Genomic DNA, 15,795 nt, shown 5'->3' on the forward strand with positions numbered 1-15,795 from the left:
CTTTTTCTCTAAGATCATGTCCCTATATTTTTATTTCTAGGATACTGTTTTTGTTGCATTGGCCTTTTAAACAAGTGTCTTAGATTCTTTTGGAAAACATTTGTGTGTAAATGAATAAATCCACATTGTCAGACCATTAATAGAACCAATAGGTCTAGAAATATGCTAAATTCAATGGCCCTAACCACTTTCCAGAAAAATCAGTTCTTCATTTTATCAACATAGTTTTGCGATGAATAAGTTATACTTTCTGTTAGATAACAGGTTGAATACATAGTGAGAACATTCCTTTTCAAGTTCTATAGTGCAAGACCTCTTGGTGCTCCCCATTTACCTACTTAGCTATCAACAGAAACTGTGATAGCGAGAAAGCAAGCAAGCACTCATCCACATACCTAAAAACTAGCTTCACCAGAGCCACAGATTAAGGACTGGGACCACTGGCTTTGCCTAAGCTAGTGATGCAGGCCATTGATCACAGGATAGCTGTGTCATGACACGTAAGAATACAACACTGAATGTTTACATGAAAGCAAATTTCTTGCAGACAAAGGTTAACAATATCATCTTTATATTAAAGTGCTATAAATTATTTTGTAACCATGAAGGTGATGATTATAATGAGAAAGTTTATATTTGCTCTAATTAGTATACCTTTTCAGCCTTTTAAAAGGAACACAATTCTTTCTGATGTCACATAAACTCACCTTGTGAGAGATCCATTTCTTAGGATCTTCATGTCTGAAATGCTGAGACCCATAAGAATCAGGACCATACTTGCTTGATGAATGTATCAGTGGGATGTACTTCTTATTTTTATGGTAGGTAGAAAATGGCAAAAACCTGAAAATATAGGTGATATTCTTAATTTGGTTTCTAGAGATATTTATTTCAAAAAATCATAATTGAGAGAAGCAGTATAATGAAAATAACACATGGCTTAGAATCAGAAGACCTGGTATCACCTCTAGCCATTGACATTCTTTGTTACTAACCTTTATGAATCTTCATTTCTTACTCTGCAAATGGGAATACTAAAACTTTCTTCACTGAATTTTTTGAGTTTCCATCACTTTGTAAATATATATTAAATAATACATTCATCAACTAATGATGCCAAATAATTCAAAATCAATTATGTAATTACAAAGTATTCTTAATTTTAAAACAGTATCCCAAATGAGAAGGCCTGCCTGTGCTCAAATAATGAAGTTACCTTGGTGGAGGGCATGAGTAAGATTCATATCTTACTTAGCTTTGTCCTTGTGAGCTGTGTTCCCTCATGTAAGTTACTTGATCTCTATGAAATTTTACTTCCATATAGGGTCATTGTAAGGAATGAACAACAAGTAAAGTTAAGAGTGGAATCTGAAAAGAACAAGGAAGAGGGAGATGCCTAGGGGTGATTTGTCCTGCAGAAGCCTTGCAAAGCTCAGGAACTGAAACTACCCACCTGGCAGGAGAGGAGGGGGAGGGATAAAGCTGGAAACTTGAAAGTTGATGGGGGAGTAACTAAGTCCCCATCTTCCTCTCCCAGCCCATACAAGTCTAAGGAGGGTCTTTTCTCAGAACTTTTTGCTGAGAGCCCTGCTCTCAGGAAAAGCAGCACAGTAGAGTGTGGAACAAGGCAGCTCAAGGAACATATGGGTTTTAATTCAAACTGCTGTCCTGATCTCTTCCTGTGCTCATCTGTGAGTGATCTGGCAGCTGGGACTTGAACACTTTTGAAGACTAACTATACCTTCTCAAAAGACACTGAGAGTTCCTAGGAAAACACCTTGATTCTATTTTTAAAATTTTCATTGACGTGACAGTGCATTATAACATGATAGAAGTTTCAGGTGTACATCACTATAAACCAACTTCTGTATATCCTTCATAAAGTTCACCACTAACAGTTCAATTCTGTCCTTTTTGGGATTTCTTAATTAAAAGGTCTGTGTCTTAGCCACCATGCAATAAAGTCTGTCGGTCAAAAGCCATTCTCACACACAAAATAGTTTTTAATCTAATTTTCAGTCTCTCCTTGAATTTAAGAATGGATCACCAAAAGGGAAAGCTGCCAACATAAAAGAATGACACAAATCCAAACATATATGATAAAGAGAAATTATGAATTAATATATTCAAAGGAGATAGGGTATCAATGAAATTAAAGCAAACTGTTACTACATTTACAGAAAAAGAGCAAGTTTAGGAGAAAAATATATGGCAACATGAAATATTCTGTGAGAATTTATTCTGAAATTAACACTTCATAAGAATAAAGTTGAAGTTCAACAAGTTTACTGAACCATTAGTACATGCTAATATTTTCACATATATCATCTCATTTAAAGAAGGCAAAGAAGGGCTTTTTAAATCTCAATGCAATTGAAAAAAAATTGCCATTATATACATAAATTTGTCTGAAAAGTAATATACTTAGGAAAAGTGGTGTTATTGCATCAATTTTCACACCTCTCTACAATTGCTTTTTAATGTTTGTTAAATAGCTCCTTTTTAATAATTTTCTTAAGAAAATATTCTGTAATACTATTTAAAATGAAAACAAACACAGTGCTTTGCATAATAGAAAATTACACAAGCATGCATTACATATGCTCTGGGGGGAAGAGCTCTCATATAAGACAGATTGTGGTCCTTCCAGGGCTAATTTGCACATGGGATGGACATCGCACACACACAAATTAATGTGGCCCCAGTGTCCCTGAGTGTACAGAGGAGGCATGTGAGCCGGCTGCTGCACTTACAGTTCTTAGCACTTCTGAATTGCATTTTAATAGTACATTTTTCTTTTGTGTCTAAACAAAATATGCTTTCTCAAGGGAATGGATGGCTGAAAAGACAAGGCTGAAGACTGGGCATTTTCCTCTCTACGGATTAATTTTGCTTTCATTTGTATGTTGCATTCAAGTAACATACGATGCATATTCTTAAGGTGCACCTATGGATAGGCATATACACGTACATATATTCAAAATATTTAAGTGTTTTATAAATGATAGATGGATATTTATCTTCAAATTAGGAAGAAATTTAATTCCTAAATAGAATTTGCTCTATGAAAACTCTCTCAAATGAAAACTCTTCAGTTTTTAATCAAACTTTTAGAAAATTACCAATTGAAGACGTATCTTTTGCTTCTTTTAAATATATATATTTGAAGGAATTGTGTTTGCAGTGACTACTTTTTTTTCCAATGAAAAAAGAAGATATGGATTTGCCTTTTACTTTTCATGATCTCATCAAATATTCAGATCTGGCAGAAATTCTTAAATACAGTGTGGAAAAATAGAGTATAGAAACAGGTCACAACTTGAACACCTCAGCAATTAAAGAAGAATTGGTAGAGGTGTCAGGAAGCAAAAATTAAAATAGCCAATTATCTTCAAGGAAAAAAAGATCCACTGAAATACATTATAAAGTCTTTATTATTTGAGTATTAATGTACTCTGCATCATTTTCCAAGTGAGAAGACTAATGAAATACACTTTTTGCCTTATAAATTTGACTCTCTTTTTTATATTTTCATTGTTTCCCAAAATTCTAGGTTTTCATCCAACCCATTTATTTCACAGCAAGATCATTCAAGCCTAAAGTTTTTTTTTTTATAATAAATTTTATTGTTATATTCCCCATACAATCGCAGCCCCCCCATTCTGACCCCAATCCCTCCCCTCCCGCCCCCGCCCCCCTAAAAGTGTCTCTGGTTCGTAGTTTTTTGTTGATTTTGATTTTCACTTTCTTATAGTTATTCATTTTCCTGGTCCCTTATTTAAGTTTTCTAGATTCCTGCTATGAGTGAGACCATCCGGTATTTTTCTTTTTCTTTTTGGCTTATTTCGCTGAGCATGATCCCTTCCAGCGCCATCCATGTTGCTGCAAATTGCATGTGTTTATCTTTTTTGAATGCTGAGTAATATTCCATGGTGTATATGTACCACATCTTCTTGATCCAGTCATCTATTTTTGGGCATTTGGGTTGTTTCCAAAGCTTAGCTATTGTAAACAGTGCTGCTATAAACATAGGGGTGCAGGTGTTCTTTGGAATTGATGTTTCTGTGTCCTTTGGGTAAATACCTAGGAGTGGAATTGCTGGATCATATGGAAGCTCTATGTTTAGTAGGTCCAGAAATCTCCACACAGCTCTCCACAGTGGTTGGACCAGTTTGCACTCCCACCAACAGTGCAGAAGAGTTCCTTATTCTCCACACCCTCGCCAGCATTTGTTGTTGCTAGTTTTTTTAATATGTGCCATTCTCACTGGTGTAAGATGGTATCTCATGGTAGTTTTGATTTGCATTTCCCTGATGGCAAGTGATGTTGAACATTTTTTCATATGCCTGTTGGCCATTTGCATTTCCTCTTCAGAGAAGTTTCGTTTTAGCTCTTCTGCCCATTTTTTGACTGGATTCTTTTCTTTGTTGTTGTTGAGTCTCATCAGCTCTTTGCAGATTTTTGTGATCAGTCCTTTATCATTAGTGTTGGGTGCAAAAATGTTCTCCCAGTTGGTGGGGTTTCTCTTTGTTTTTGTTATTGTCTCTTTTGCTGTGCAGAAGCTCTTTAATTTGATGTAGTCCCAGCTGTTGATCTTTGCCTTCACTATCACTGCTTTGGGTGATGTGTCTATAAAAATGTCTTTGATGTGCAAATCACGTAGTGTTTCGCCTATATTTCCTTCTATATATTTTATGGTTTCAGGTCTTATGTCTAGTTCTTTAATCCATTTTGAGTTGATTTTTGTGTATGGTGTGAGGTAGTGGTCAAGCTTCATTCTTTTGCATGTAGCGACCCAGTTTTCCCAGCACCATTTATTGAACAAACTTTCTTTGCTCCAATGCATAGTCTTTGCTCCTTTGTCAAAGATTAGTTGACCATAAATCTGTGGGTTTATTTCTGGATTTTCTATTCGATTCCATTGGTCTCTATGTCTGTTCTTGTTCCAATACCATGCAGTTTTGATGATTATGGCTTTGTAGTATAGTTTGAAGTCTGGGAGTGTAATGCCTCCATTCCCTTCTTTTTTTTTCAGGAGAGCTTTGGCTATTCGGGGTTTTTTGTGATTCCATATGAATTTCATCAATAATTGTTCTATTTCTTTGAAGAATGACATTGAAATTTTGATTGGAATAGCATTGAATCTGTATATTGCTTTTGGAAGGATGGCCATTTTAATAATGTTTATTCTTCCAATCCACGAGTAGGGGGTTTCTCTCCATTTCTTTGTGTCTTCTTCTATTTCTTTTAACAGTGTTTTATAGTTTTCTTTGTATAGGTCCTTTACCTCTTTTGTTAGATTTATTCCCAAATATTTGATTTTTTTTGTTTCAATAACAAAAGGGATGGTTTTTTTGATTTCTTCTTCTTCAGATTTATTGTTTGTGTATAGGAAGGCTACTGACTTTTGCGTGTTGATTTTGTATCCTGCCACTTTACTGAACTGATTGATGAGTTGAATTAGCTTTTCTGTGGAGTTTTTGGGGTTCTCTATGTATAATATCATATCGTCTGCAAATAGTGATAGTTTGACTTCTTCTTTTCCTATTTGGATTCCTTGGATGTCTTTCTCTTGTCTTATTGCCCTGGCTAGGACTTCCAGTATTATATTGAAAAGCAGTGGTGAGAGTGGACATCCTTGTCTTGTTCCAGATCTTAATGGAATTGCTTTCAGCTTTTTACCATTGAGAATGATACTGGCTGTTGTCAAGCCTAAAGTTTTATGAAACACTATTGCCTACCAACTTAAGTTTATATTCTTCAGCTAAACTCCTCCCTCCCTCCTTCTTGTTTTTCTATCATCCTAACTACCTTTATCCATGCTTGTTCTTGAAATGCTGATCTAGGGCCTCCCCAGTGGCGCACTGGGCTGAGAAGCTGCCCGCAGCCTCTGCAGCATGCTGGTTCCATCCCTGACCGCCAGCGAGGGTCCCACATGGTGGGCAGACCTCTCCTGAAACGCCCGCTGCTCCCCTCAGCAGTGTACTTCAGTCCTTCCTCCTGTTCTCCTCTCCACTCTGGCTCTGGTGAATCCTCTCATCCTCCGGCGCTTCTGACTGTACCCAGTGCTTGTATAAATAAATAAATAAATCTTTATAAAAAAAAAAAAAAAGAAATGCTGATCTATACTCTTCTTTCAAAATCCTGCTTAAAGCCCTTCCTTCCTAGGCGATCCAATTGTCCCACTCCAACCTTGATTGATTTTGTGACTGTTCTAACATTTATTCATTAAACAAATGTATTAAATGAAATATACTAAGCATGTAGAAAAACACCGGGGTAGAAAGGTCTAAGATGCAGTGTGCTTATGGGAACCATGGAGGGGGTGGGTAATTTGATAATATAGTAGAATGTGTTGCATTTTGTGATGGTCCTGACACAAGAGGCATTTGGGGCAAAGGGAGATTACTGTGTGTATATTCATTGTGTTTGCTTTGTGCTCATGTGTGCATGTGGGTGTGGGATTCTTGGCATGGAGCTGGGATGGGGACAGGGTGAAGTTGTCTTCCAAGACCAAGTAGGCCAGAGCTGAGTACTGAAAGATAATTATAATATGTTAGGAACCAATGGAGCTACTTAAGCCAAAAGCAACGACATGGACAGACATGGAGGTGAGTTAAGGAAGGAATGCTAAAGAAATGGGAAGATGTTCAACATGGCTAGAAAAATGGGTTCTTCGGGAAGGAAACAAGGTAAGAGTAAACAGCCTTACTCTCATGCAAATGAGGTTGCCCTGTATTATAGAACATTACAAATAGCAAAACATTTTTGTTTGTTTTCACACAAACACGCACATGCACACACACATTGACTGGCCATAAAGTAGTTATCCAAGCACAATGAATTTTGATTTAGGTAAACCATTTCAACATGAACATACTGATAATGATTTGTAGATGTCAAGCTATATGGCTATGGATCGGGTCTCTAACACTAACTCATCCCAGATCAGCCTTCTCTCCCTTAAAGGACTCCTAGTGAAAATATGCATTGAATACAAAGCAGGATAAAGGCACGCTTAATTAAAGTTAGGAATTTGGGTCCAGCTCACAATAAATTCTCCAATGAACTACACAAGTCACGCCAATAGCATGCACAGGCTAGAGGCAGGAATAGCACTCTGGAGTTAGTTAGTCTGTCTCAGACTTCACAGCAGTTCGTGTAATTCAGCACTTCCTCATGTCGGGGCTGGTCATTGACATGCCCTCAGGGTGTCAACAGCAAAGTCAGGAGGTAATAGGCGACAACATATACCACCTCAAGCAAGATGAGATTTCTGCTCTGACCACTGGCCAGAAAAGGAAGGGGAGAGACAGCCAAGGACTCTCTCCATTAGGAGCCAATCCAGGGCACCACCTTACTACTTGAGAGAGGAAAACTTCTCTGGATAGAGGCTGCCAGGAGTGATGACAGGAGGTTCCTTCCTCCTCAAGCTAAATGGGAAAATAGCTGGCAGAGGCGGGGGCAGGAGGCAAGGGAGCCTTCTTTTCCCCTTGAGGTAGCTCCTAGTAATACTGAGAGGAGTACTCAGTTCTGGATCTGTTCACAGAAACGAATCATAAGTATATAATAAATGGTGGGTGGCATGATTCACAGAAATTGAATTCATCTGATATGTCTACAATAAATATTCAATATGAACGCTTAGACACTTGGTCATAAAAAGGTAAAAAAGCCTAGCATAGTACCTGGCACATGTTGAGTATGCGACAGTATTCACTGAATGAGTGAAGAAGTTTGCAACAAGCTCTATTTTATATGGCTCTTTTTTGAAGTTCACACTCAATGAAAGTATACTTAAGAGTGAGAAATCTTGTTAATACCCTTCCTGATGGTAACTATTTTAAAAATAATTTTACCCAAATTTATTTGATGAAAAACTCAGCAATGTCCTCTAGACTAGTGTTTTAAGAGACAGTCTGCAAAATGCTGTTAAGGGTGAGAAAAAGAAAGAAGGGTCACACAGGTTGGCCTGTTGTTGGGACTGCTGGTGGGATGTCAGTAAAGTTCAGAGAGAACTCCCAAATGAACTCGCTTTACTCTGCTTGATTTGTCTTTCAATGAGAATGATTTTGGCAATCTGATAGAAGAAAACATACAAAAGACTAGTTTAAGCTCAATATGTAAAAACACAAAACCTCAAAAAGTAAAAGCACCCTACCATCTATCAAGCAGTGCAGCTAGGCCTGCTGCATGTCAGGGGCTCTGTTCTGGGAGCTTCTCTTCTAGAACAAGTGTCTCCTATTTCTGTGTCTAAAATGTAACACTACAGAGGTCAGGCAAGAAACACTACAGAGTCTTATGTAAGAACAAGGAACACAAGCTTTCCTCAACTGTTGTCATGTGAGATTTTGGGCCTCCTGTTTCCAGATCTCCCAATTTTTAATATAAGCTGAAAAAATCTGGATTTTCATAAGATTTAATTACTATTTTCAATCCCTTTAATTAATTTAATTTCTAGAAAAATATAGGATCCAAATGTAACACACCTCGAGGCAGTATTTAATTCAGAAGTTACTAGTCTGAAACCTCGAATTTAGAATTTGTAAGTGAGCATCTAATTCTGTCAATGGCTTCAAGATTTCTAATCAAGATAAATTATATCTGAAATTGCTGGGCAGACCTTTGGGTGCCATGTCCAAGTCACTATTAGTTATTCTGAAGAAGCTGTCAGTGTACCAAAGATGTACCAAGATGACTTTAACAGCAAGGGAATATAGATTCTATTGTATATGGATGACTTAACCTCATGTTAATTTTCAGCAAGATTCTAAAGTGGAAGATTAAAATCGAATGGAAAGAAAATCTAGAAAAGTAGTGCTAGTACCGCCCCCCCTTCCAGAAATCTGTACAAAATCATCTTCCTATTGCTTCACCTTGAGAGGTTCTATCTTTATCTCTGTATACAATGCTTTCTTCAACTCAAGATCAATATTTTTTTAAATAATAAATTTTATTTTTATACTCCCCATACAATTGCAGCCCCCCCATTCTGACCCCAATCCCTGCCCTCCCGCCCCCCGCCCCCCAAAAAGTGTCTCTGGTTCATAGTTTTTTGTTGATTTTGATTTTCACTTTCTTATAGTTATTCATTTTCCTGGTCCCTTATTTAAGTTTCCTAGATTCCTGCTATGAGTGAGACCATCCGGTATTTTTCTTTTTCTTTTTGGCTTATTTCGCTGAGCATGATTCCTTCCAGCGCCATCCATGTTGCTGCAAATTGCATGTGTTTATCTTTTTTGAATGCTGAGTAATATTCCATGGTGTATATGTACCACATCTTCGTGATCCAGTCATCTATTTTTGGGCATTTGGGTTGTTTCCAAAGCTTAGCTATTGTAAACAGTGCTGCTCTATACATAGGGGTGCAGGTGTTCTTTGGAATTGATGTTTCTGTGTCCTTTGGGTAAATACCTAGGAGTGGAATTGCTGGATCATATGGAAGCTCTTTGTTTAGTAGGTCCAGAAATCTCCACACAGCTCTCCATAGTGGTTGGATCAGTTTGCACTCCCACCAACAGTGCAGAAGAGTTCCTTTTCCTCCACACCCTCGCCAACATTTGTTGTTGCTAGTTTTTTTAATATGTGCCATTCTCACTGGTGTAAGATGGTATCTCATGGTAGTTTTGATTTGCATTTCCCTGATTACAAGTGATGTTGAACATTTTTTCATATGCCTGTTGGCCATTTGCATTTCCTCTTCAGAGAAGTTTCGTTTTAGCTCTTCTGCCCATTTTTTGACTGGATTATTTTCTTTGTTGTTGTTGAGTCTCATCAGCTCTTTGCATATTTTTGTGATAAGTCCTTTATCATTAGTGTTGTGTGCAAAAATGTTCTCCCAGTTGGTGTGGTTTCTCTTTGTTTTTGTTATTGTCTCTTTTGCTGTGCAGAAGCTCTTTAATATGATGTAGTCCCAGCTGTTGATCTTTGCCTTCACTATCACTGCTTTGGGTGATGTGTCTGTAAAGATGTCTTTGATGTGCAAATCACGTAGTGTTTCGCCTATATTTCCTTCTATATATTTTATGGTTTCTGGTCTTATGTCTAGTTCTTTAATCCATTTTGAGTTGATTTTTGTGTATGGTGTGAGGTAGTGGTCAAGCTTCATTCTTTTGCATGTAGCGACCCAGTTTTCCCAGCACCATTTATTGAACAAACTTTCTTTGCTCCAATGCATAGTCTTTGCTCCTTTGTCAAAGATTAGTTGACCATAAATCTGTGGGTTTATTTCTGGATTTTCTATTCGATTCCATTGGTCTGTATGTCTGTTCTTGTTCCAATACCATGCAGTTTTGATGATTATGGCTTTGTAGTATAGTTTGAAGTCTGGGAGTGTGATGCCTCCATTCCCTTCTTTTTTTTTTTCAGGAAAGCTTTGGCTATTCGGGGTTTTTGGTGATTCCATATGAATTTCATCAATAATTGATCTATTTCTTTGAAGAATGACATTGAAATTTTGATTGGAATAGCATTGAATCTGTATATTGCTTTTGGTAGGATGGCCATTTTAATAATGTTTATTCTTCCAATCCACGAGCAGGGGATGTCTCTCCATTTCTTTGTGTCTTCTTCTATTTCTTTTAACAGTGTTTTATAGTTTTCTTTGTATAGGTCCTTTACCTCTTTTGTTAGATTTATTCCCAAATATTTGACTTTTTTTGTTTCAATAACAAAAGGGATGGTTTTTTTGATTTCTTCTTCTTCAGATTTATTGTTTGTGTATAGGAAGGCTACTGACTTTTGCGTGTTGATTTTGTATCCTGCCACTTTACTGAACTGATTGATGAGTTGAATTAGCTTTTCTGTGGAGTTTTTGGGGTTCTCTATGTATATTATCATATCATCTGCAAATAGTGATAGTTTGACTTCTTCTTTTCCTATTTGGATTCCTTGGATGTCTTTCTCTTGTCTTATTGCCCTGGCTAGGACTTCCAGTATTATATTGAAGAGCAGTGGTGAGAGTGGACATCCTTGTCTTGTTCCAGATCTTAATGGAATTGCTTTCAGCTTTTCACCATTGAGAATGATACTGGCTGTTGGCTTCTCATAGATGGCCTTTATGATGTTGAGGTTTGTTCCTTGTATCCCAAGAATTTCAAGGGCTTTTATCATGAATGGGTGTTGCACTTTGTCGAAAGCTTTCTCAGCATCTATTGATATTATCATATGGTTTCTATATTTCTTTTTGTTGATGTGTTGGATAACGTTGATTGATTTTCGGATGTTAAACCAACCTTGTGTCCCTGGAATGAATCCTACTTGGTCGTGGTGAATTATCTTATGGATACATTGTTGGATTCTGATGGCTAAAATTTTATTGAGGATTTTTGCATCAGTGTTCATTAGGGAGATTGGCCTGTAGTTTCCCTTTTTTGTGTTGTCCTTGTTCGGTTTTGGTATTAGTGTAATGTTGGCTTCATAGAATGTGTTTGGCATTGTCCCTTCCTTCTCAATTTTTTGGAAGAGTTTGTGAAGGATAGGCACTAATTCATCTCTGAATGTTTGGTAGAATTCATTTGTAAATCCATCAGGTCCTGGGCTTTTTATTTTTTTTTTACGATTTATTTTATTTATACAAGAACCAGGGTATAGGTCAGATGCGTGGGAGGGTGAGAGGACTCTCCAGAGACAGAGAGGGCAACAGAACAGGCAGACTGAAGGAAATACAGGGGAAATGAGGGGAGTAGCGGGCAAGACAGGAGAGGTCTACTGCACCATGTGGGATTCTCACCAGCCAGCCGGGATCAAACCCGCGCTGCAGAGGCTGTGGACAGCTTCACAGTGCAGTGCTCAACTGCCTGCGCCATCAGGGAGGCCCGAGACCAATATTTTCAAATAGATTCACTAGGAGCATCTATCTATATGCGCAATAAGAACCTTAAATAGAGCTGTCCCCAAATTAAATCCAAAATTTACAATCTTCCAAGCCAATAATCCTTCCTATATATTTTTCCTTAGTTAGGAAAGATCACCATCTAGCCAGAGCCATCTCAGTCACAGTCCAACAAGTCCAGGCACTAGGGGGCCCCTGACTGGGCACTCCTCAACCCTTCTGCCCCCAGACCATAGTTGCAGACAATTCACAAGCTTAATTTCACTTCTCCATGAATGTAACACATATTAATTACCTGTCTATTGTGTTCTAAGACTACCACTTACCTGGACTGGTTTGATAATATAAATCAAACAAAAGTGATTCTCTTTCAGAAATCTAAATTGAAAATCATATTAGCTACAGGTTCTAGCATTGAAAGGTTATGCTGAGTCAGGCCTGAGGCAGCCATAATAAATAAGTGACAGCTGAAGGGTTATGGGAAAGAAATTGAGTCGGCAGGTAAAAAACTAGTCTAGTAGGCAGAATATAAGAAGGAAAACTGTAATGAAAAGCAGTGATGCCACTAGAGGTAGAAAACCAAGTCCAGGGCCTCCCTGGAGGCGCAGCGGTTGAGCGCTGGGTTTCGAAGCTGCCTGCAGCCTCTGTAGTGCAGGTTCAATCCCCGGCCGCCGGGTGAGTGTCCTACATGGAGCACAGACCTCTCCTGCCACCTGCTGCTCCCCTCAGCTGTGTACTTTGTCAGTCTGACTGTTCTGCTTTCCGCTCTGGCTCTTGTTCTATTCAGAATCCTCGTTAATTCTGAACTAGACTAGGGCAACACTCCCCTAACTGGTCTCTGTCACCAGTGACTCCCCTTACTTAATCATCAACGTAACTAGTACAGTGTTATTTTTAAGCTATTGGCTTTTTTCACATATACTGAAAAGAGATTCTACAATACATGGTTTCTACAATATATGGTGAAGCCCAAACATTCATCATGGTCCCTTGACCATGGATTCTCTGGCTCCACCTACACTGTCCAACACATTGGTACCCCTATGAATGAGGCACTAAAGCTATAAGGTAAGCTTCACAAGAGACCCTAGAAGGCAAACAGAAACCACTGAGTCACAGAAAAAGCTAGTTGGGAGAAAGGAGATGGGAAGCTTAAATGTTGAGAAGAGCAAAGATGCCTTTGTCCAGGCCACCTCCTCTGGACCCTCTCTGTACACTGCCTGAGAAACTTCTGTCCACTGTTCAAGCTTCTCTGATCCCCAACACATTACTGAGCCCTAAATTGAAACAGAAAAATCTGAGAGATAAATGCCATGCCAATATAAGGATGTGAATATGGCACAAAATGACTTACTTTTGCAAAAGAAATTCCATCTGCTTCATAATTTGACTAAAAAAGTCAATTGGCAAAACCTTACTTAACATATGTTATGCACTATATGAGGAAGAGAGCTTAGAATATTATAACAGCTAACTAAAAGATGAAAATGCCTTTTTATGACTTATCTGATTTCACGTACTGGAAGTGTATATGGTGTACTCAGGACTATCACTAAAAGTATACCAAATCTTCACCATGAGTCAATGTTACAAATCCTATACTTCATTAGAATTACGTATCTGTAAGAAAAGAATTCTAATATTCTGTGGTTATTTATTTAAAAAATATATTTTTTTAAACAGTGGACAAAAAGAACACAGCTCTCACTGTGTCGCCAAAGTAGTAAAGGGCTCTTTTGTACACAAATTCTAGAACTTCTTAATTATACACAGGCTTATTATCTGTATCCCCAGTGTTATAAAGAACCAGAACTTCATTAGAAAAATTAAGCTGGAAAAATGAAGGCAGTACTTTGTAAATTTCCACTGGAAATTAGCTGGGAGAGGCAGAGGAATACTGGATCAAAAGAGGGTAATCATGCTTAACTGTGCCCTACAGCACCCGCATGGATAATGCGATTTGCACAGTAACTACCTCTCCTATTACTGCTTGTTTGGAGTATTCTGTGTTAATGGGGTTAGCTAATTTAGTATCTTAAAAAGGCTCTGCTGATTAATAAATGTTACACACTGTGCTAGTAATTAAAATAAGTGGAAGAGTTACAAATAAAAGTTGAAATGTTAAGAAAACATTATCTGAAAATATATGATAATCCCTATTTATCATAATACAATAACAATTCAGAAAACATGCAAATTGTAAAGGGTGAAAGTGTTTCAAAAATCATACAAGACAAAAAAGTTTTGAGATGTGTTTGTAAACTTTCCCTAGCACAATTCTTCAGTAAGAATTATAAGCAGATATCATCTACATCACATTTTCTTAAGTACACTTCAAAAAATTTAATTTTGATCTAGTTTTAAAACATTTTCCACAACATTTTTCCTATGGCACTGTCTATGAAGTGATAGTGATACTTAGAGACAATATTTAAAAGGTCCAAATAAATTACCTACTATTTTTCAGAATTCAAATAAATTCCAAATAAATTGTCTATTATTTTTTAGAATTATGAAACTGAAGTCTAAATGATCTCATGGGCCTAAAATCAAGGTATGGTCAGGATTGCACTCCTTTTGGAGGATCCAGGGGAGAATCCTTCCCCACTTTCTGGAGGCTGCCTCTAATTCTGTGCCCTCTGCCTCCATCTTCGAAGCTAGCAAAGATGAGTCCTTCTCCCTGTATCACTCCCTCCCTCCATATAGTCAAGTCTCTTTCTGCCTCTCTCTTCCATTTTTTTTTTTGTTTGTTTGCTCAGTTAATTTATTTATTTATTTATTTATTTATTTATTTATTTATTTATTTATAGATTTTATTGTTATATTCCCCATACAATTGCAGCCCCCCATTCTGACCCCAATCCCTCCCCTCCCGCCCCCGCCCCCCTAAAAGTGTCTCTGATTCATAGTTTTTTGTTGATTTTGATTTTCACTTTCTTATAGTTATTCATTTTCCTGGTCCCTTATTTAAGTTTTCTAGATTCCTGCTATGAGTGAGACCATCCGGTATTTTTCTTTTTCTTTCTGGCTTATTTCGCTGAGCATGATCCCTTCCAGCGCCATCCATGTGGCAGCAAATTGCATGTGTTTATCTTTTTTGAATGCTGAGTAATATTCCATGGTATATATGTACCACATCTTCGTGATCCAGTCATCTATTTTTGGGCATTTGGGTTGTTTCCAAAGCTTAGCTATTGTAAACACTGCTGCTATAAACATAGGGGTGCAGGTGTTCTTTGGAATTGATGTTTCTGTGTCCTTTGGGTAAATACCTAGGAGTGGAATTGCTGGATCATATGGAAGCTCTATGTTTAGTAGGTCCAGAAATCTCCACACAGCTTTCCACAGTGGTTGGACCAGTTTGCACTCCCACCAACAGTGCAGAAGAGTTCCTTTTTCTCCACACCCTCGCCAACATTTGTTGTTGCTAGTTTTTTTAATATGTGCCATTCTCACTGGTGTAATATGGTATCTCATGGTAGTTTTGATTTGCATTTCCCTGATGACAAGTGATGTTGAACATTTTTTCATATGCCTGTTGGCCATTTGCATTTCCTCTTCAGAGAAGTTTCTTTTAAGCTCTTCTGCCCATTTTTTGACTGGATTATTTTCTTTGTTGTTGTTGAGTCTCATCAGCTCTTTGCAGATTTTTGTGATCAGTCCTTTATCATTAGTGTTGGGTGCAAAAATGTTCTCCCAGTTGGTGGGGTTTCTCTTTGTTTTTGTTATTGTCTCTTTTGCTGTGCAAAAGCTCTTTAATTTGATGTAGTCCCAGCTGTTTATCTTTGCCTTCACTATCACTGCTTTGGGTGATGTGTCTGTAAAGATGTCTTTGATGTGCAAATCACGTAGTGTTTCGCCTATATTTCCTTCTATATATTTTATGGTTTCAGGTCTTATGTCTAGTTCTTTAATCCATTTTGAGTTGATTTTTGTGTATGGTGTGAGGTGGTGGTCAAGCT

The 15,795-nt window shown here is 37.7% G+C and overlaps 1 protein-coding gene across 1 annotated transcript in view; it reads right to left on the reverse strand.

The window, feature by feature from the left end:
• The window catches only part of SPATA17 (spermatogenesis associated 17), a gene marked incomplete at both ends in the record, with an annotated part of 145,264 nt that overhangs the window by 27,434 nt on the left and 102,035 nt on the right, over window positions 1–15,795 (reverse strand). The window contains one exon of the mRNA XM_084244945.1: window positions 708–843. Coding sequence (XP_084101071.1) covers window positions 708–843 — 136 coding nt within the window. The remainder of the gene's footprint in view (window positions 1–707; window positions 844–15,795) is intronic.

Source organism: Talpa europaea, assembly GCF_964194135.1.
Source record: "Talpa europaea genome assembly, chromosome: 10".
NCBI lineage: Eukaryota > Metazoa > Chordata > Mammalia > Eulipotyphla > Talpidae > Talpa > Talpa europaea.